At 42.9% G+C, this 20,790-nt stretch overlaps 1 protein-coding gene across 3 annotated transcripts; it reads left to right on the plus strand.

Annotated features, from left to right (window-relative positions):
- Positions 699-17,273, plus strand: LOC110402073 (serine/arginine-rich splicing factor 5-like). 3 transcript variants are annotated; one of them, XM_021403760.1, is made up of 9 exons: positions 699-894; positions 1,575-1,698; positions 3,086-3,224; positions 6,659-6,729; positions 7,832-7,915; positions 9,945-10,017; positions 13,804-13,877; positions 14,653-14,763; positions 15,753-17,273. In XM_021403760.1, the coding sequence occupies exons 3-9, from the start codon at positions 3,099-3,101 to the stop codon at positions 16,045-16,047; spliced, it is 834 nt and encodes a 277-aa protein (XP_021259435.1). In that variant the 5' UTR covers positions 699-894; positions 1,575-1,698; positions 3,086-3,098; the 3' UTR covers positions 16,048-17,273. The 3 variants fall into 3 exon arrangements, with proteins under 3 accessions (XP_021259435.1, XP_021259434.1, XP_021259436.1); XM_021403759.1 differs by having other exon boundaries at positions 711-894; positions 15,750-17,273; XM_021403761.1 differs by lacking the exon at positions 1,575-1,698 and having other exon boundaries at positions 753-894; positions 15,750-17,273.

Below are 20,790 nucleotides of genomic sequence, written 5' to 3' on the forward strand. Positions count from 1 at the left end.
CAAAGGCCAGCAGCACCCTCGGCTGCATTAGGTGCACACCGCCACCGGGTTTTTTGCTCTAAGGGCAGGCAAACACTGGCACAGGCTGCCCAGAGGCTGTGTGCTCTCCTCCCTGGACATCTCCAGCAGCTGCCTGGACGTGGCCCTGAGCACCCTGCTCTGGGTGTCCCTGCCGGAGCACGGCTGAGCCCAGCAGGACCTACCAGCCTCAGCCGTTCTGCGCTTGTGATGGTTGCTGACTTCACAGGTTATCTCATTTAAAGAATTATAATCAGATGGCACGGCATTAGGATGATGCTCGAATCTAAACTACAGCGTTATAAACGTGGCATAGGTATTCACTTCCTGTTTAATCTCAAGTGCAGACCCGATGCAATCGAGAGGGGCGAACAGACAAAACACACCGTGCGTTGTCTGGATGGCGAGAATTTAACAAGCTGCGTTGCACTGAAGGAGACAGCAGCGCTCATTTCGATCCTCGCACCGTAACTTGTCACGAACCGCAGCGCCAGAACGCCACAGAACGGCCGGCTCTCGGCACCGACAAACCCCAGCAGCAGCAGCTCCGCGCCCCTACCGCGGGAGACACCGCGGCGCCGCAGCGGCGCCTCTCCCCGCGCGGGGCTCCCCCTGGCGCCGGCGCAGCAGCACGGCCTCAGCCGGGACGGCAGCCCACAGCCCCAGCACGCAGCGCGGCAGAGCAGGGGTCGGGGCGCGGCCTGGGTCCGCCGCGCGGCACGCTGGGACTTGGAGTCGGACGTTGGCGGTTGCGCAGCATCCGTTGGGGGCGCGCGGCGTTGCTGGTCTCTCGTAGGAACAAGGCAGCCATTGCCGCCGCGGCCGGGAAGAGCGCTCTCTCTCCTCACGGCCCGCAGGACTCAGCGCCCGGCGACGGTGAGCTCCCGCCCGGCTGAGGGAGGCGCGGGGCGGTGGGCCGGGCGGAGGGCCGAGAGCGGGCTCCCCGCGGCCGGGCCGCGCTGCGCGCAGGCCGCGGGGCGGGGACGGGCCCGGCCTTTCTTGCGGCGCCGCCGGCCGCGGGGGGGGAGTTGAGGAGGGAGCCGCCGGGGGAGGCCTCGGCGGGGAGCGGGCGCTCGGGGAGCGGAGGCGCGGCGCCGGCGGGCCGCGAGACCTCCGCACCGCGTCCCTGCGGCCGCCCGAGGGGAGCGCGGAGCCGGCGGTTGGGCGATGGGCCGGGCGGCGCCGCTGGGCGCGAGGGGAGGCCCGGCGGCCTCGGGGCACGCCGCAGCCCCGGCCCCGCTGCACCGCACGCGGCCCGGTGGGATGCCTCCCGCCGCGGGCCCGGCCTCCCCCGGTATTTTTCCACTGGTACGTGGTATCGCGTGAGCCGTCATCGGTGAGCGGCCGCGGTGCGTTGTGCTGGGAACGACGCGTGAAGCGCTGCGACGCGCGAGTGTCCGTGCTGGTCTCGGAGCGCCGGGATCCCCTGTATTTGCGCACGCCGTGCGCGGGCAGATGTACGGCGCTTCTTAGGCGTGATCTGTGCGACTTTCTAGGGCAGCCAGCCCCATCCGTCTGTTCTCAGTGTCTCATCTCCTCCACCCGTTGTTTTCTAGAACTGAAGAAGCGAGCCGTAGTCACGCGGTCGATTAAATCAGGCAGATCCGTGTTGTTCCTCAAACGAGTGCCATTGCCGAATGCCGGTTCTTGCCGTATTTTCAGGCACGCAGTTACGGTTATGTAAGTGTGGCCTTCCCCTGCTCTCACCCAGCGTGGCAAGGTGCAGCAGCGACCGAGCTGACCCCACCTCAGCTGCTGTGAGCCCAAGGGTGGGTTCCAAAGGGCAGGGTGGCCCGCACAGGGAACCTGTGCACTTGTGGCATGGAGAGCTGTCATCCCAGGCTGTGGATCCCTGACAGTTTAGGCTGATCTAGATAGGTGCCGTCGGCTGTGCTTTAACCCCAGCAGAAGGCCAGTGCTCTCTTTTCTGGCTCTTCTCCAGTGGCACAGTAAGACAAGTGAATAATCATCAGAAGAAGCCTAATGCAGAACGTGAATCGTGCTAACCCCAAATGCTATAACCGTTGTCCTTTCATTGCTAACCTGGAGTGTTGGCAAGCTGTTCCATCTGCTCTACAGCCCAGTGTTAAGACACGAGCTCATGCTGTATTTCTTTTCTCTAGGTCTTATGTTCTTCATGTTTTGTATGACAGCAAGCTCGCCTAGTGAGCCAAATAATTACAATTTTCTACAGTCACAAGAACTTAAAAATTTCTAAATCCTGTGAACTTAAAATTTGTTTATGTGCTTTCTAGTTAAAAATTAACTACGTATTTGGAGCAGTAGACCAATATTACAACAAGAAGGAAGCATGCCGTCAGATCTAGGGTCCTGAATTGGGGGTGCCTTGGCGCTGAAAATATGATATATTCAAGGCAAACAATGGGGCTTCCGTAAGAGTTCTCAAATGATCTATCCTGGATCAGCAGTTTTCAAAATCTGAATATCCAAAAAAGCCTTTCTTTTTGCCATTGTTGAAATCTCGTGACAACAAAATGCTTCTTCATAACTTGAGAGACTGTTAAAAACAGAATTTATGATTGGGCAAATTGAAATAATTTGATCGCTGCTGTTTATTTTTTGGACACAAATATAACTTTTATTGTAGTAGTCCTTTCAGGTGAAAGCAAGAGCTTGACATTCTTTCATGTTGCTATCCCAATGACTCGCTCTTTTTTAATTTTTTTTTTTATTTAACTACTGTTAGCCCTGTAAATTCATCTTAGAGTTTATGGAATGGGTTTTTTTTTGTTTGTTTTAATGGTCTGGTAGAAAAGCCTCTCTAGTGTAGCAACTAGTGAAACCATTATTTCAGCTACCAGAGGACTTTAAGTTATATGACTGAGAAGAACAAAGCTGGGAGTTCTGTACGGGTTCTGCTGAAAGTCAGCAAGACAGGAATTTATCATGTTTCTGGCTATAGAGGAGAACCAGGTTTTTAACATAGATACTTTGAGGATGATAAAATGAAATTTCATTTAACTAAGCTTTCTGAGATGTGAACGTGATCTTAATCACTCTATTTTAAGTTTGTTAATCTGATAAGCAATGTTGTTCTTTTCTGTAGCATCACGCTTACGATGAGTGGCTGCCGTGTCTTTGTTGGGCACTTAAGCTCACGTGCTCGGGAACGGGATGTGGAGAAGTTCTTCAAAGGATACGGACGCATACGAGAAATCCATCTAAAAAATGGATTTGGATTTGTGGTAAGTGATACCTTATTTTCTCTTGGTTGGAGACACTAACATTGCTAGGCTGGAGTCAAGGAAGGGCAAATACTTGAGGGAATAGTAGTTCCAATGGGAAATGGAAAATGTTGATGTATGTTTCAGATTGCTTTTCAGATGATGTGATTAGTTTTTTCCCATTCGGTTAAGTTTTTCCTTATTTTCGTCCAGGTTTTGCTCAAAGTCTTGGAAATGTTCTAACTGCATTAAATGTATTATGAATTAGAACGCATTCTTCTGTGGGGTTTAGATTTTATCCCTTATTTCTGAAGGCAGTACATATACTCTGTGATGGCATCATAAAACTCTAACAAAGTCTTGACCTGGAGAGGTTCTTATGGCTTCACTTCTATTTCTGTTTCCCTTCTTCTAGTTTGTTTGGTCATATCTCTAAGTAATGACCTGACACAAAAGCAAGGTAGTTAGCTAACACAGCGAGTGTGTAATAGTTGCTTGCTTGTTGGACTTAAGCAGCACAGCTTTAACTGTTATGTGGCTAAAGGTAGGTGTATTCACGGTCAGTGTATGTCCATAAGGCACGTGTGTCTCTCAGGCTGCTAGATGAAACACAGTTTACTGGATCTTACTATCCTACCGTGGGTTTTAGACCTCTGGGTACCTAAAACTATTGTCCAAATCTTTACAAGCTGGCTGAGGATGAGCCTGGTTCTAATCTCCTGAGAACGAGCCATTCTGTGGCGCTGTATTCCAGCTGGGAAGGTTTATGCCGCCCTCATACTGCTCTCATGCCATTCATTCTGCCAAGATCAATCGCTTGTGTGAAGCTATGGGAAAAGAAAAAAAATAGTCTTTGTCTACTTACGCTTCAAATGAATATTACTTTTTAACTCCTACACATACCAGTTACTGAGTGCACCACGTAATGAGCTATTTCTTGTTGACTGCTAGTAAGCAAATACCTGCTTCTTGAAGTCTGGAGGTAAATGGCTGCTGTAAGAGTTGAGTGTGAATTTATTCAGTCTGTCCTTTCCATGTGCTGCTGTTTCTCCATTGCCTTTCCCTGAGCGTCTCTCCTCTTTTTTGAGTAGCGCCGGTGCCTTATTCAGGGGAAAAGTCTGTTCAACTACTGTACATGAGTCAGCCAGCCTTCCTTCCTTTCTTCTCCAGTTCCTAGGTAGTGGCATTTTCTTTTCAGAACTCAATGTTTCTGTCAGAAACATTTAATTGTTCTCATAATGAGGAATATTTTTTCTTGCATCTGAAAGAAACTTTCCCTGGTGTAGCTTGTGCTCTTTGCCTTTTGTCCTGTGCACCCATGTGACTGTTTGGGCATTGGAAGACTCCAACTAGATCCCCTTTGACCTTTCTCTTCACCAGGCTGAACGCACGCGACTCTCTCATCCTTTCTTCCTTTACAAAATGAGCAGCTTTGATGGCTCTCTGCTAGTTCTGCTCCAGTTTTTTAATGTATTTCTTGAACTGGAGAGATCAAAACTGGACACAGTGTTCAGGTGTGGCCAAATAAATGCCAAGTAGGGCAGAATAAGCACGTCCCTTGATCTGCTAGTGCAGCCCAGGACATGATTTGTTTTTCTTGCTGTGAGGCCATACTGCTGACTCACACTTAGCTTACTCTCCATGTGGGTTCCCATGGGCTTTGCAGCAGAGCTACGTAGCCAAGCCACTCAGACTCCAGCCTGTACTGCGTCTTGGGATTAATCTGTCCCACGTGCATGACTTTATATTTTACCTTTGTTAAAGCTTGCAATTCTTGTTGGCACTATCTTTCAGGCTACCGAGATCTCTCTTTGTGGTGATTTTTCCATTTGGCTCATCTATTTCTGCTCCTAGTTTGGTGTCACCCACAAAATTGGTGAGGGTGCATTCATTCCTCTCATCTGTATCACTGATAAAAGCATTGAATAGTATTAGCCCATGAGGTACTCCAGTTGTGGCTGTTCAACTTTGTTTTGGTTATTTAAAATCTGCATTTATAAAAGCTTTTATTAAAAAAAAAAGCAGTTCTTATTTAGCGTTGTTGAGTGTTAAAAGTACAAAACATATTTTAGTCTGCTTGATCTGAATCATTTCTCAATCTTTGAAACAAATTATATTTGCTTTTTCTGTAGATGTCAATACAGAATGTTTTCAAATCTCAGACTAAAAAGCTAGTATTTAAAGCTAGGTAGACTTGCAGGCATTCAGTGTTTTAGAAACTAGCTGAAGTCAGTGGGAAATGTAGATGCGAACTACCGATGTTATTAAATGATGGGCCTAAATGAATTTTTCCAAGATAATGTCTGCATCATTTTGCAGGATTGTGCCATGCTTGGTAGTGGAGCAGATTTCAGTGTGAAATGGAGAAGAAAGCTGAAGCCAGTAGCGCTTCTGGAAAGCTGTTTGTAGTTACGCAAATGCTTTCCTCAATTTGAGAAGCTCTTTCTCTGCTGTTCAGTGCTCTTGAGCTGCAGTTCTGTGATTTTTTTTTTCCATCTGTGATGTTCTGTTGATTTAAGCAGCCCCTATCCAACTGTTTGTTCTTATTGCTTGCTTACTTCCCTTTTTCCCCTTGTCCTCATATGGCATTACCACAGTTGCTCAGCCACGCGATAAACTTACCTGAGAAGTTGATATATTTGAAAAATAACAATCTTTTCAGCCCTACCTCCTGCAGCAAGTGTGCAGTTTTTCATCTGGATAGGTTTCTTGACCTAGTTTCCTGCAGAGCAGTACAAACAGCCTTGCCAAGAACCAGTGGGCTGGATAGTGGGCAGGGTCTACTCAAGCTGACTAAAGCAGCGTTGCTGCCAAAAGTGAAGCAGCAAATTCCATTGCAACAGTATAGGGAATTGCACATCACAGCTTATCCGGACCCGCTGATTGCCAGTACTAAAGAGGGATTTATCTTTGTTACTCTTCTTACACAAGCACCATTTTTCCAGATCAGTGAGCTGAACTAGCTTAGAAGAAAATCAGAAGGGCTTTTTTCTTTTTTCCTGGCTTACTGTTTCTTTGCCAGTTCCTTAAGAATTCTTAAGAAGGTTTTGGAAGCATACAGTTCTCCTGCTTTTGGTTGCAAGTGGGTCATCTCAAGCTGTTATATAGTACTTCCCTGCGTGTAGTGCTGTGATTTTAAACTATATCCCTTAAAATCCCCCTGCTCCTGCCCAAAAAAGTATTTTAGATATTTCTGTAATAAACCAAATGTTTTAATTTGTTTTACATAGATCCCACAAATAGTTGTACTGAAATAGCTTAGGGAGGCAAAAGAAGCGTGCAGGGTGGAGGTAGAAGAAATGGTTGTAGATGGAACATCTTGGGTTTTCAGTTGTAAATGTACTAGGAGTCCGCTTCCTTGTCCGAAGTTCTTGCTGCAAAACATTTATAAAGAAAGTATATTTTCTACTATACTATGAGGAGAAAATGGTTTTTTATTCCCATTTCTTTTGTAGGAATTTGAAGACCACAGGGATGCTGATGATGCAATTTATGAACTAAATGGAAAAGAGTTGTGTGATGAAAGGTAAGCTTGACATATTTTCTTGTAGGTGTTTTGCATCTACACCTTCTGTATCTAACTGTATCTGAAGACATGCATTTGAATCTGTTGACTTCAGAAAATAAGTTGATGGTAATCCTCCTATCGTTTGGAGTGTTGCCCTTTGATTGGCAGCTAGGCAGACAGTAGGGATTGTATGTAGGTAGCTCCAAAAGTAATGCCTCCTATTTATTTCCATGGAAACTACAACAGATGCAAGGAGCACAATAATACTGTTTAATAGGGCAGAGTCTCAGCTACAAAACACTGTTTTTCAGCAGTCATAAGCATTAGCTGTGTATTTTCACCAGTGTTTAACGAGAGCCTGCATGTTGTGCTTGCAAAAATCTGCACCAGCGGAGGTGACCCACTGTCACCGCTGCTGAAACGCATTGCCTGCCGCCTCACTGTGCTCACACCCACTGGCTGGCCTTCATAAATGTTCAGCAAGTAGATGAGTATCAGTGGATGCAATTTTTTTCTGTGTGGAGGAATTCAGTGACACACTTTTGCTTCATCTGCGCTTCCATGTTAGGCGGCGTTTTGTCAGACTGCCCCTCTACTGCCTTCTGTCACAGGGCAACAAAATGTAATGGAGTAGTGGGGGGAAGGTTCAGCCTCTGCTGCCGTAGCACTAACATTCACCTCTTGACGTTGTGAGCTGACATCATAAAACAGGAGGCATTACTTTCAGAGCACCTCTTAATGTTACAGTAACTTTTGTTTTGATTGTGGAAACTGGTTTTAGGTTATTAGGTTACTGTAGCTCTTTTTGCTATCTTTTTCACTCTGTGATTAATTTTCTGCTCTGTTTCAATTAAATTTGGTAAACCAACCTATATTATAGACCCATGACCATTTTCATGAAAATCTGAGGGAGATGAATGAAGCAGGAGAACGCTATTATTGTTCTGCCTCTTTAAGAAAGGCTGATGACTGTATTATTAAGTATTGCTTGTCAGGGCAAGACGCTTCTTGTTTGTTCACATGTGCTTCCAGTTAGGAAATATTTCAGTCAGTGTCAAATACTTAAAGTTTGTGTTTTGTTTTTGTTTTTTTTGTTTGTTTGTTCTGTTGCTATCATAAGGGTCACAATTGAACATGCTCGAGCCAGAAGAGGAAGGGGCAGATTCGCACAACGGTTCAGTTATTACTCTCAGAGTGGATCTAGGTAGGTGGTCTGGACAGAAGAAGTGTACTGCAGCACTATTTTGTATTGGTGGCTGGAGCTAGGGATCCAGCTCTCTTTTCCTTGTGTTGCTTCACGGAAAAGGTTTTATATTCTCCGACACTGGAGGTCCCTTACTTCCTCTGGCTGGGGAGAATGTGGTCTTTGAAGCGGTTTAACTGGCTCATGGAGATTCACAAACATCTTTAGAGAAGCTCCCTCTCCATGTTGTGGGCACTGCATTGGTCTTGCGTCCTACTGTTGAGAAAATTATGTGAAGGAATAATGCTGCAGTTAAGTTGGCTGACTTAACACTAAATTGAGGAAAATGCCGGAGTTGCTCTATCGAGGCTTCTGTTGTTAAAAAGAGCTTACAGGCTAAGTAGAACGATTGTAAAGCAATAGTTCTCCAAGGTATTTACCGTCTAACGAAGCTGTCACGTTTCCAGTTGTATGGTTACCAAAATGCTTACTTCACTACAACACACAAAAGGAACTGCGTTTCAGAAGCAAGACTAGGTTTCAAGATATCTAGCACGTGCAGAAGCGTTTAAATACCATGTTTGGTGACTGGACAGGTTCCCTGCTGAAGGAGAGCCTCTGGTCAACAGGGGAATCTGAGAAACGAAGATAGCTCTTATCTGGAATACCTGTAGTGGACACAGAGTATTCATGGAAGTGTTTACTTTCAGTGAATTGAGCCAGTGGTGAATCTTGCACCGTGTTGCAGTGGATTTTGTGATGTTCATTAGATTCACATGTATACCACAGAAGAGTTGCACTTCACATGTCTGTGGTTTTTGTCTGCCTATCTGAAGTAAATATGCATGAAATAATTTACTCCGTAGAAACATTTATGACTGCGGCATACGCAGAGTAGCGTTTGAAAGATTTAGCTGACAAAATCCTCTGCGTTTCTTTCAAAGGCGGCCAGTTACAAACCAGTGTCTGGAACATCTAATTTGCATATGCACGTATGCTAATTAGATTATTTTTTCTTTAGTGGCTGTAACCTTGATGCGGTTTAATTGATCTGAGGTCCAGGCTAAAAGTGGACTTTTAAAGTAGGAAGTGGGATTGAAGGTCGTGGGCATCTGACGCTATAGTCACGTTCATGACGTCAGACTGCCGATGCCAGACAGGAAGAGACTTCGGTTTGCAATAATGGAAAAATGAGACTCAGCCTGCCAGTTTGGGGACTCTGGGACCTCTGTTTAAATGCCCTGAAGATCTGGATGTTCTGAAAAAAATTGGGACACTTTGAGGTATGCACTGAAATAAAATTGCCTATGCTTCAGTGTACGAACGGATACGCACAATTTAGGATTGTGTTTTTATGGGAGGAGAAGATAAGAACAGTTTGCTCTAAGGTCGATGTTCTCAATTCTTAGATCTTTGTAGCAACAGGAAGTAGTGCCATTCTTAGTATCCTGCATTACTTATCAAAAGGCTGGCATATGTTTGCCATATCTCTCAGATCCCTTTGGATTCAGAACGACTAGGATTATGGTCAGCAGTGACCTGCAAGGGCAGTGTATCTCCAGATGTCTTACTGTTCTTTTCTGTTTGAATATTTTTAAGCCACGTTTTTGTTGTTGAGAGGGTCCTTATAAGTATTTCTACCCACAAGAACACTGAATATAGGTCATGGCGGCATAAATAACTGTTCACAAGTGACTTGGCATTTAGAAGCATAAATTAAGATGCCTACCCAAATTAAACTAGTTCTCTTTAAAGTACTTTCATTTTAATAGGCGCTTATCTCAATATATCTAGAAAAATGACAGCTATATTGATTGCATTTGTGTAAAATTCATCATCAAAATCCTTTTTATTCCCCTAGTTACAGCTCTCTTCTTGTAGTGGACTCTTAGTTACGTTCTTGACTAGGGAGAATCAAATCTGCAGTCCAGCAACAAGAGAAATACTTGACCCAGATCTCGCATCAAACTGCAGAAAACATTTCATGTCTTACTTTCTAAATTCCTTACGCTGGAAGTTTGGTGTTTGTTTTGTCTCTGAACTCTTCTAGCCGGTATGGACCCCCTGTTCGTACGGAACACAGGATCATAGTTGAAAACCTTTCATCCCGTATCAGCTGGCAGGTGAGTTATCGTCTTTGCTTTTTTTTTTTACAATTCTTTTTCCTACCCTCCCTGTAAGTAACTCAGCCAAAATTTTTATTAAAGCCATCATAAATATTTATCATAAATAAAAAGTAGGCAAAAAACTCAGTGATAAAATCAGCATTCAAACACTTAGACAAGTCTTTGTACTTGTGTATGTTTTACACAAGACCGTGTAAATAGTTCAGTAAATGGATTTTATAGTTGAGGATCTATTCGTGCTTACTTGAATTTTGATAATTTGCCAATTGATAAAACTTTGAAAGACTGTAGAATTTTTCTAAGTTACTGAAGAATTACATCTATTCAAACTGTGTCATCCTTTTGTATTGTTATACCTGGAAGTGCATGCCTTTGTTTTGAACGAAATTTCTGGTCTTCTGTTTTACGAAATATCTTTGTGACATGATGCACGGTTGAGAAGTCGCAATGCGTCATTAATAAAGGAAGTCTTAATAAAGCTACTGTGTAAAGTGTGCTTACTGTAGATACTAAAAATAATCCCTTTCAGTAATCATCTTTTGCAGCTTTCTTACCTCTTTTCTCTTGTTTTCCCTTTTGCTCCTGTTTTTGAATTTTTTTATCTGGCTTTTAGGCAGAATAGCTGCATGATTGATTTCTCCACTTTTTAAAGGCATACCAGCAGGTGCTATTTACAAAAGGTGAATGACAAGTGGATTTAAGTCTTGTTCACTAACCCTTACATTCTCTGAGTAAACGGGCTTAAGTTGTGTACTGAAAAGCCTGGTAGAAAGTGTTGAATGCTCCAAGACCTGATCTTGCAGGCAAGTCCACGTGAGGAGGCCATTTTGGTGCCCGGAGCTCCGCTCATGCGTTCCATAAGAGCTTGGGTCCAGATGAATGGCAGAACTAGGTTTGTTCTTCTGCCTGATAGGTCCAGAAAGTTTGTAATTGTACAGTTGTGTTATGTACCAAATAACTGGAAAAGCAACTTCTGAGTTGATGTAATGAGTAAGTGGATTTCATCTAAATTACTTTTGGGTATTGTATTCAATTATGCATATAAGAGTTTTTATTAAACAAACAAACAAACAATATTAGGAAATGGTAGTGGGGACCAGCAGACTAAGCCAGAATAGAGAGTTAGAGAGTAAATCCTATAATGCTGGTATGTGTTAAGTTTATAACTTGGAAAAAAATGAACATTTTTGTAACTTTCTTTTACTTGCAAATATTTATAATGGCTTTACGTATACTTACTGTTTTAGACTGAAGCTCACTTGGTACAAATTTCATAGTAATGAATCCTTAGGATTCAAAGTAAATGTTTTAATGACCGTTTTATATATACATGTGTTACCATAAGAGACTTTACTTCTTGATACCTGCCTAGAGGTCGTTTGAACCTAAAATGCATATGTAAGCCTCGTTTTGTTTTGAAACTGTACTGCTTTCCTACTGACTATAGCCTTTTAACTTCTTTTTGCTGTGCTACTTACGCAACAGATTCAAATACGTAATACATTAACAGTAGGGGCATTATTATTCCTTTCTAATCCCTGAGCTTCTAGCAGCCACAATTGATATGGAACCAGGCTTTAAAACTTGCGTGCATCTTTTCGTCTTTGGTGTGTGCAGATCCCCATGCTTTGAGAACTTCTGTTTCCTTTAATAATTACTCTGTTGACATATTAAAAAACAAAACAGCAAACCACCACCACAAAAAACAGCTTCAGATCAGCATCTCTAAGCTGTTGACTGTATTGTCAATAGGTAATTTCATGCGTAGTAGACAGTTTTGTCAGAATTCTCCTCGTTTTAGTAAGTGCATTTCTGCATGTTCAGAGCTTTCCAATGGCTCTCATTAGTTTTTCTGCATCTGTGTATTTTCAAGCAGTTGGAAAAATTACATCCTTATGTAACGCAGATCTAATTTTAATATGCGCACTTCCTATTTACAGTTGTCCTACATTTGTTTTCTTTTGATGCTAAGGACATCTGGGTATTCTTGTGCTGTTTAAGGTGAACCAGAACAGTAAACTTAGGATAAAATTTAATTGTTCCATTATTATTTTTTGTTGTTGTTGTAAAACTAGATAACTTTAAAATATTCCCCTAATTATTCCCCCAGTTATACCAAATATTCTATGGATCTTGCACTCTAGCCTCTTCTGAGTAACGGTTTTGGTATCTTAATCGCGTTGACATTGCTATCGCAAATGGCAATTTGTGATGTTTCTCTTTAGGATTCAGCATATTGTGTGTCGATTCCAGCAAGGGAGCCTCAATTTTAAAGCCTAAAATTTTTAAACTAGAAAATAATTGTGTAGTTTAACATTTTAAAACTTTCTCTTGATTTACTAGTACTGGTCCGTTTAAATGTTCGTTGACTTCAGCAGAGCCAAAATTTTGCTCTTACCTCTAAATGGGGCTAAAGATGCTGAGGTTGGAGCGTTAGTTTTAGTGGTGCTGTGGCTCCACTTTTCATTTGCTGTTAAAATAAAGTTTCTTTGTTTTAAGCACATGTGAAACAAGGGAAATATCTGCTAGTTTGCGCCTGCCAGTGTTTAAAATTGAACTATTGAATTCTAATTTAGAAGTTGAGCTAAAACTAAGCTTTCTTATATCCTGTGGCAAATATTCTAAAGTTTTTCTTGGCTTTTTGCTTCGTAGTCTTTTCTTCCTCGAGCATATTTCTAACCAAGTGCATTTTGAACCTGTTCTAACAACCTTGATTTGGTTAACCCTCATTTTTCTTGTGTGGAGGAGAAAGAACCAAAGATTTGGGGGTTTTCTAGTGGCTGAAATTCTAGGGTTTGGCCTGTTCTGAATTTTCCTTTTGGTTCCTATGACACTCCTGTTTTTTGGCGATCTAGATCTTGGTTTGCCTGGGTTTGATCTCGATTGGCTAGCACAGATCATCCTCGGGTTCTTTAGCCACTTCTGGAGACTATGTCCAGTGCTTTCAGGGCCTCTGGTACCTCCGTGAAGCATATTGCTATGAGCCATCAGTCTGCCTTTCTCATGTAAGAGAGTTCCTCTTGGCCAGCTAGGTATTGGACAAACAACTCTTTGCTTAAGGTACCTTCTTATATCATCTGCCACTTGTGGCGTGCTGCGGTAAGTAGTCTGGGACTGTAAAATACCAGATACACTTTGGCAACAGTGCTGTTTTAAGTTATACAAATGTTTAGATTTTTAGAGACCTTTTGTTTTTGTACTCCATGCTACTGTGGAGCAAGTAATGTCATAGCACCTGCAAGTTTAGCCTCTGTTAAGTACAAGGGTGCCTGTTGTCACGGCACCGTAGCGTGACGGGAAAGAAATCCTCTTGTAAAATTATTATTTGTATGCTAGTTAAATCTATTTGTATTTAATTCTATTGTGAAGCTGGGGGAGGAGAGCATATCGAATGATTTTGTCTGAGTGTATTAAATTGTCATTTAACTGGGCCTTTCATCCTCAGAGTGAAAATATGCGTTAATACTATGTTGCTTTTCATCTGGTGTAGTTCTGATACAATGTACATGTTAGTGTTTTAAATACTACACTGTTTCAGTAATAGCTCTTTTTGTTATGCGGGATTATTTTAAAAGCGATGTTCTACTCAGTGTAGTTGTGAGGGATTCTTTCAATGTATAGCTGCTGTTACCTAGACTGAGTTTCAGAAACTGATTTTTCTAATACATGGGGAGAGAGTAAAGCATTATGCAGTTTTCGAGGAGAAAGTTCTAAGAGGATACTATCTGTTGCTAGCTGACTTTTGTGTCGGGTTTAAGGCTAAAATGTTAATTTCTGCTGCAGGACTTGAAAGATGTCATGAGAAAAGCAGGGGAGGTCACCTATGTGGATGCACACAGAAACAACAGGAATGAAGGGTAAGTTCATGTTTGACTATGAACGTATACAATAACGGAAACTGTTGAAAGCAAGATCATTATTCCTGTAATACAAAAACAAACCAAACAGAGATACATACTTTGGCTTAAATTGGCTGAAATTTCTCCAATTAAAAATAATAAACCTATCAGTAAATAGGAGTTCAGAATTAGTATTGAACTGCATCTCTCTTGAGAATGAAGTCAATGTCAGAACAGGAGAAGGGAGAAAAGTCAACTGTTGGGTTTTATAGTCTTAGCTATTTATGTGTCATCGTTTATGAACTAATTCTTATTTCTGTAGCAAAAACATCAACCAATCTTTTGCACTGTTTTAGCGGGCAGAGTTGCGAGAAATGAACGTAACCAAGGAAAAGAGATGGAAAAAACAGGCGATTCTTTTTGTTCACTGTTAAAAAATCTAAATAGGGCAGCAGGCTTTGCAAGTTTTTGTTCCTTGGACTGCTTTAAAATGCAGTTTAGTGGAGAACTGAAAGGTATTTCCACAGTTGATGCAAGTTTCATTAGCTTCTTGGGTTTTTTTCACATCACTGCAGATGAGTTATAGTAATGTCTAAGAAGACGTGAAAGGTATGAATGGCTATAGAATGGTTAGGGTCATATTTCCCTGTCATCAAGTTAAAAAAAACAGCTTTGAGAAGATCAAACATAAAGCTGTGAAACAAGAGATTTTAAAAGACCTAAACTCATTCTCCTTGCTTTTTCCGTTGCTTTGTAACTTTTTTTTTTTTTTGTCTTTCTTTATGGTATACAGGGTTGTGGAATTTGCATCTTACAGTGATATGAAGAGTGCACTGGAAAAATTGGATGGCACTGAGCTGAATGGACGCAGAATTAAACTGATTGAGGATCACAGAAGGCATAGGTATGTCACCTGACTAGATAAAATTGTGCTGAGGGCATGGATTTGGGTTATTTTAATGCCAGAGTTTAACTATCTAATTCTTTGGCCCCATGCTAGATACCACAGCGAAGAACCACTTTCTAGCAGTGTAAATAGATTTATGTAAGAACTGACTTGCTGAAAATAGGGTACATAAAATACTTAAGGATGAGATTAAGATTTTTTTTAAATAAAACATAATGATATTTAAATAAAAAGATTAGAAGCTATGAATTTTGGCATTAAAATCCTTTTGATTTATTAGAAAGCTGCTTCACAGACCTGTGAAATGCCTCTCAGATTGTTGTGAAAAACACTCTTTTCATGACAGTATAAGAAAACGTTAGCTTCCATGATTTATTCCCAAAACAGTTCTGCCATTTAGTCGTAGAAAAACAGATTAGCTGCAACTCTTTAATTAAGTCTCTTAAAAATAAAGCCATTTCTTTTCATGAAAAAGAGGAGCATAGCAAGGGATTGTGCTGAATTCCTGAGCCTTAAAGTGTGGTGGTGTTGGTGCCTTTAGATACTTTTTTTAGCATTGTGAAAAAACGCTAAGCGATTTGCACAGACGTTTCCAGAAAGAATAAATACCAGAGAGATGAATTTTCATTTATTTGCTTTTGTTGATAAATGGCTAAAAGTTGTTTGTCTGCTTCAGGAGGAGGGAAGAGAGGAGGAGTGTAGGAAGGGAGGAAGGCAGGCACCTTTCATTAGGCAGTTCTATTTTGTCAGGGTAACAAAGAATGTTAAGACTAGCAGTTTCTGCTGTTTTTGATCTAAGAAGATATTGTTTGATAGAACATGATAGAAACTTAGCTGTTCTCTGAAGTAACTGAATGCAGCGCGTAGTGTGTTAAGATGTTCAGCTGGAAGTGCTGCATGTACCAAGCAGCTGAGAATTAAAATGGATTTTGAGTATTTTATACTTGGAGATGAGACTACAGCTTTTAATTGTGTTTCTCTAGAAGCAGGTCTCGATCAAGGAGTTACTCAAGATCTCGCAGCAAGTCCAAGTCTACCGGCTCTTCGAGATCATACAGCCGGTCCAGGTCCAGGTCCAGATCAAGGTCCAGATCCAGGTCCAGGTCCAGGTCTCGCTCTCGGTCCCGCTCCCGCTCCCGGTCTCGTTCTCGCAGTCGTACCCCTAAAAAGAGCTACTCCCAGAAGAGTCACCGCTCCAGCTTGCCGGCTTCTTCCCCATCTCCCTCTTCTTCTAAAAGAAAATCTCGTTCTAGGTCGAGCTCTGCTCATAGCCGTAGTTAACCTGCTCTTAGAGATGTATTAATACATTTAATTTGATTCAAGTTTCTTGAAGACTTGAGACAAATTACACCTGAGAACTGGGAGGGGAAGAGTTAACGTGATGAAAAGGTAACCTCCTTTTACATTGCCAAAGTGCCTGTCATCAAATAGGCCGTCTCTGTGAGGAGAGGCTGTCAGCTTTCTCCTTTCAGTGAAGTCTGGAGTGGGAAGTCTTTTTTGTTGTTTATTTTTCCTGCTATTAGTAAACGTTTCTATTATAGATATATTATGTACACATAATGCTGAGGTAATGGGATGAGACAATACGCTGCTTTTTGCCCTCCCCTGCCCCCAGATTCCCCTCCACCTTCAAGGCCTTTGACTTCCAAAATAGTATGTTATCTTTTGTCCTTGATACGGAGTCCAAGAACAGGAAGTATAGATTTTATTCCTTAAAGTTCTGTGGCTACTTTTCTGTGCGAGTGTGAATGGACCAGCTGAATTTAGAGTTCACTTTTTTCCCCGTTGCTTAGCTTAAGAGGCTGTTTCAGTTCCAGCTTTAAATGACCTTGGTAATATGCTTAATTTGCAACAGACTTTCAGGATTACACCTTGGCCAGTTGAATATTGTGCGTTTGGCTAGTGAATCAATACAATGTTAACCAGTAATAGAAGCTGGATTTTCTGAGTCATACCATCCGGGTGTCAGGATTATTGCAAATCCATTTTACTAATTTTCCAGTAATTCACTAGTATGTGATATTGTATGTAGAGGCCTTATTTGACAGGTGACTCCATAAAACTGCACAGAAATGTCAATATGCATGTCCATGTTTTTAATGTTTATAAAAGTGGCATAGTTTTCATACCAAGAAGTATGATACTGAGTATTGTGTGTATGACTAGCAATAGTCTTGATGGAACAGAAAGTTATTTTAGTAAAGGACAGCAGCAAAAAATCCCAGGTAAAGCGTAGTCAGTTGTGACAGCAAAAGTTAATCATGTTGAAGGGTAAGGAGGGTAATTTCTTTAAATCTCCTGAATGCACAGTTGTTTTGATTAATAGAAATTTCCACTGCAAATACTGTTTGTTCTTATAATTTGGAATAAGATTTTTTTAACTTCTGGATTGTTAAAGAAGGGAAACGTTTTTGGAAAAAATACGTGTAAATTAAACTCAAAAGTCTTACGTGTGTTGAAATGTACCAATCCTAATAAAATAAAACCTTTTTTTCTGGCTTACGTTACAATGTTGTGTTGTGATGTTACTTGGTAGCAGTCTTGGAGGCCTGCTCGCTAGGAAACTTATTTGAAGGTGTACCCTCACGGAAACAAGTGAAATGTAAACTGGAACCCAGTTGTGACATGTGAGTACTCAGGTCCTTCAGTTGGGAAGGTTTTATTGTCGTGGCCATCAGTGACTCAGAAGCTTGTTTGAATCGATGGCAAATAATAGTCTCTCTGCTGTCCTTGCAGATATATTTGTGTGGTTGACCTTGTCCACCAATTCAACAGAAGGACTAACAGCCAAACGTGCAAAAGATACTGGAATTTTCCTGTAAGTAAAACTGTTTGGAATATTTGAAATATAGTTCCAGGAATTCTTATACTACCCATGCTCATCGTGTTTGCACGTTTGGCATATTGTTATCTGAATATGCTAGCACTTCAGAAAAACAGAAGGAGCAAACAGAAGTTATTTGTGAAGGAATTTCGCAAGGTGTCACTGTTGGGAGGCTGGGATGTGCTCAGTTGTCTTGAAGTGTCGGTGTTGCTTGCTTTGCTAAGTTGGTGACCTTAGCAAAAACCTTCCAGAATGTCCATTGCCCAGCTAGGACCTTTGAGATTGGCAAGCGCAATAGTGGAGACCTTGAGTGCTTCTGACAAGTGTGATTACCTTGCACGTAGTTTAAATACCGAGTCTGTGAATGTGTGTCTGTGAACATTTTCTATTCTTTATTGTACATCATCATTCCCCTTCCGTAATGTTCTGTTGATTCTCTCAGCCGTGGCAATGAATGTAGACCAAATAATGCCCCTCCCTCCTTCTAACCCCCTCACCTCATATACCTTGAGGTTATACACAAGGTAATAATCTGTGTTGTGACTGCAACCAGGAATGCATCTTATTTCTGAACCTAAAGCCCAGTCTACCCATGGATTTGAACTGCTATACATACTAATAAAAGTCATTTGCTTTTTAAACTTATTTTAATTTGTATAATTGAAGTGCTAGTGGTTTGCAGGTGAGGAAAAAAAAAAAAAAGGAAGTGGTGGTGGTTGAGGATGTTGACCTGTAGTTGAAAAGCAAGATGCCAGGAGCAGGCTGGGAATGTGCTTGCAGCAAAGGCTGGAATTCTTCATGGAACTGGTTCGTCTCTGACTTGTGCCATCTAGTGGCTGAACTTGCTGCCACTGCTTGTGGAGTCATGGAACAGGCCTGGATGCGTTTTGGTTCCTTTCTCTTGCAGAAGGATGTTTGCCATTCATAAGAATGCACAAGGGCTTCAGGATTGCTTTTCAATATGTTCTTTTTTATTATTATTATTTTATTTTTAAAAGGTAGCATCTGTTTCTCAATGAATTCTACAGCAGTTGGGTGTCTGTGTATTTACTTTTTAAATACAACCTTTGTGTCCCTTAGGAGGTGTAGTAGCCCCAAGGAGCAACCCTTTTCAATAAGAGCAGCTGAAAGCAAGGCTAACTTATGCTGAGAGGCAATCTGAGCGCTGAGACATCAGACCCGGGTGGCCTGGCAGCAGTTGGCACTGCCTACACGTGCTGTGAAGCAGCCTGGAGCTGGGAATTGTTCGGACTGAGGCTCAGACTTTTTCTGTTTAAGTAGCCATCTCTCAGGAAGCTGTTTGGTTTGAATGGGAGCTGTGGTGCTGGGAATCTGCCTGACAGATTGTGCAACTTAGTGCAATTTACCAGTCAGGGTTAGCACTGACATACCTAGTAGAGTTGCAGCTGGGGGGCACACAAGCAGGGTGCTCTGCTTGTTAGCTAACAATGAGGATGCAACAGGTGCACTGATTCCATGTGTGGAGCCATTCCAGGCCTACACAGAGAGCCAGAAGGAAAGGACTGGACTAACGGGCTGGGGGCTTGGCTTAAAACAACACCAAATAATAGGCTGTAGTGAAATGCTGGGTAGCGGCGGCTCTGTAGGTCTGGGTAGTCTCAAGATGTTCAAAGGATGATCACTGCTCTTGAATTACTGGGCCTACATGTGAGGGAGTGACAAGGGAGAGGTGAGAGTGTAAGGTAAAAACCGCTCTTGAAGATTAATGAAGGGCTTAAAATAAAGAGTTTCATTGGGATTGAATGATGCTCTGGTGTGGTGTAGTTGCAATTTCCCGTAACCGGGGTTGAGTCTCTTTCCCCATCTTAGAAAAACCCGCGTGCTGTGTGGGTATTCAGCAGTGACAGGTTGAGCTAGAAGGATGCAGATTAATGTGCTTGGAATAGATGCTTCAGTCCAGATCAGGAATTGCTCTCAGTGTATTTGTGTGTGTGTACATGAGATGCATCACTGGAGACTCTGAGATCAGGCCCAGTGGAACCCTACATGCATGTTTATTTTCTTTGGCCCTACAGCTAGCACTCAGCAGTTCTAAGGCTACTGAGTTCTCCTTGTGTTTCAGAGGCCTTCATATACTATTTTGTGGCTGGCATGGGTAAGATGTAGTAGGTCATGCTTTTAACAGATGTGAGCACCTGGCAGTCTAGCTGAAGGTGTTAAAATCTGCAGATGCTCCTGTAGCCTTAGTATGGAGTTGCAGATGCCTGGGGAGGCAGTGGTTGCTGGAGCCAAATGTATTCTTCCCAGACCATGCTGCAGACATGTCTGTCTCACCTGGGACAGTCCCAGCATGGCAGCAGGTGGTGCTTTAGGGGAGTATCCACATCTCCGAGAGCTCTTGCTGAGGGCTGGTGTGCCATGCACAGGGCTCTGCTCGCGGGAGGCTGCAGGGCCCCGGCCCCTCTGCTGGCAGTGCTGCAGCCATTTGCAGCAAGCAGCGTGGCCCCTTTGCTGCTTGAGGCTCGCTTGGACCCACCAGATGGTGCTGTAACACTGCCTCAGGGAAAGCCCCTTTCTGGAGGAAATGGCAAAACCCATCTTAAAATAGCCCTGGTGACCCAAACCATCACTTTTGTGGAAAAAAAAATATATTTGTATACTGAAAATACATAGCAGCACCCCTGCCTAGAGAGCTGGAAACTCTGTCTTCCTCCCTCCGTGTGGTTTCCGGCACGCTCACCTGCCAGGGGCGGAAGGAAGAGGAGGGGAGCAGGGCCTCAGCGCTCAGCCAAGGTGCATGCTGCTCACGCAGGATCTGTGGCAGCCCCTGTGTGCCCCTTCCGTCCATCTGCCGTGAGGACCCACGGGGTGACCCGACAACTGTGGGCCTGTTTCTCACCCAGCCCCTCAGCAGCTCCTGAAGGATGCAGGTACAGCTTCACAGTGGGCACCAATGACTGCTAGCAGTTGGGAGGAGTGAGGGGGACGTTGAAGTGAGATCCAGATACTAAATTACAACGGTAAAAACCACAAACCAACCGCCCAGGAAACCTTCACAGGCAGTTCTTGAGAGTGGTTGCTGAGGCTTAGAAGTAGCAAGAGCTTGCAAATGCTCCTCTTCTGAACCAGAGAACTGCTGAGGAGCCAGCCCCTGGTACCTTCCTCACCCCACACACAGACACGTGCCTGTGGGAGCTGCCCAGGAGTGGGCCTGGCAACCTCCTGCCATGACCTTGCTT

This window comes from Numida meleagris, chromosome 6 (assembly GCF_002078875.1).
Source record: "Numida meleagris isolate 19003 breed g44 Domestic line chromosome 6, NumMel1.0, whole genome shotgun sequence".
Taxonomy (NCBI): domain Eukaryota; kingdom Metazoa; phylum Chordata; class Aves; order Galliformes; family Numididae; genus Numida; species Numida meleagris.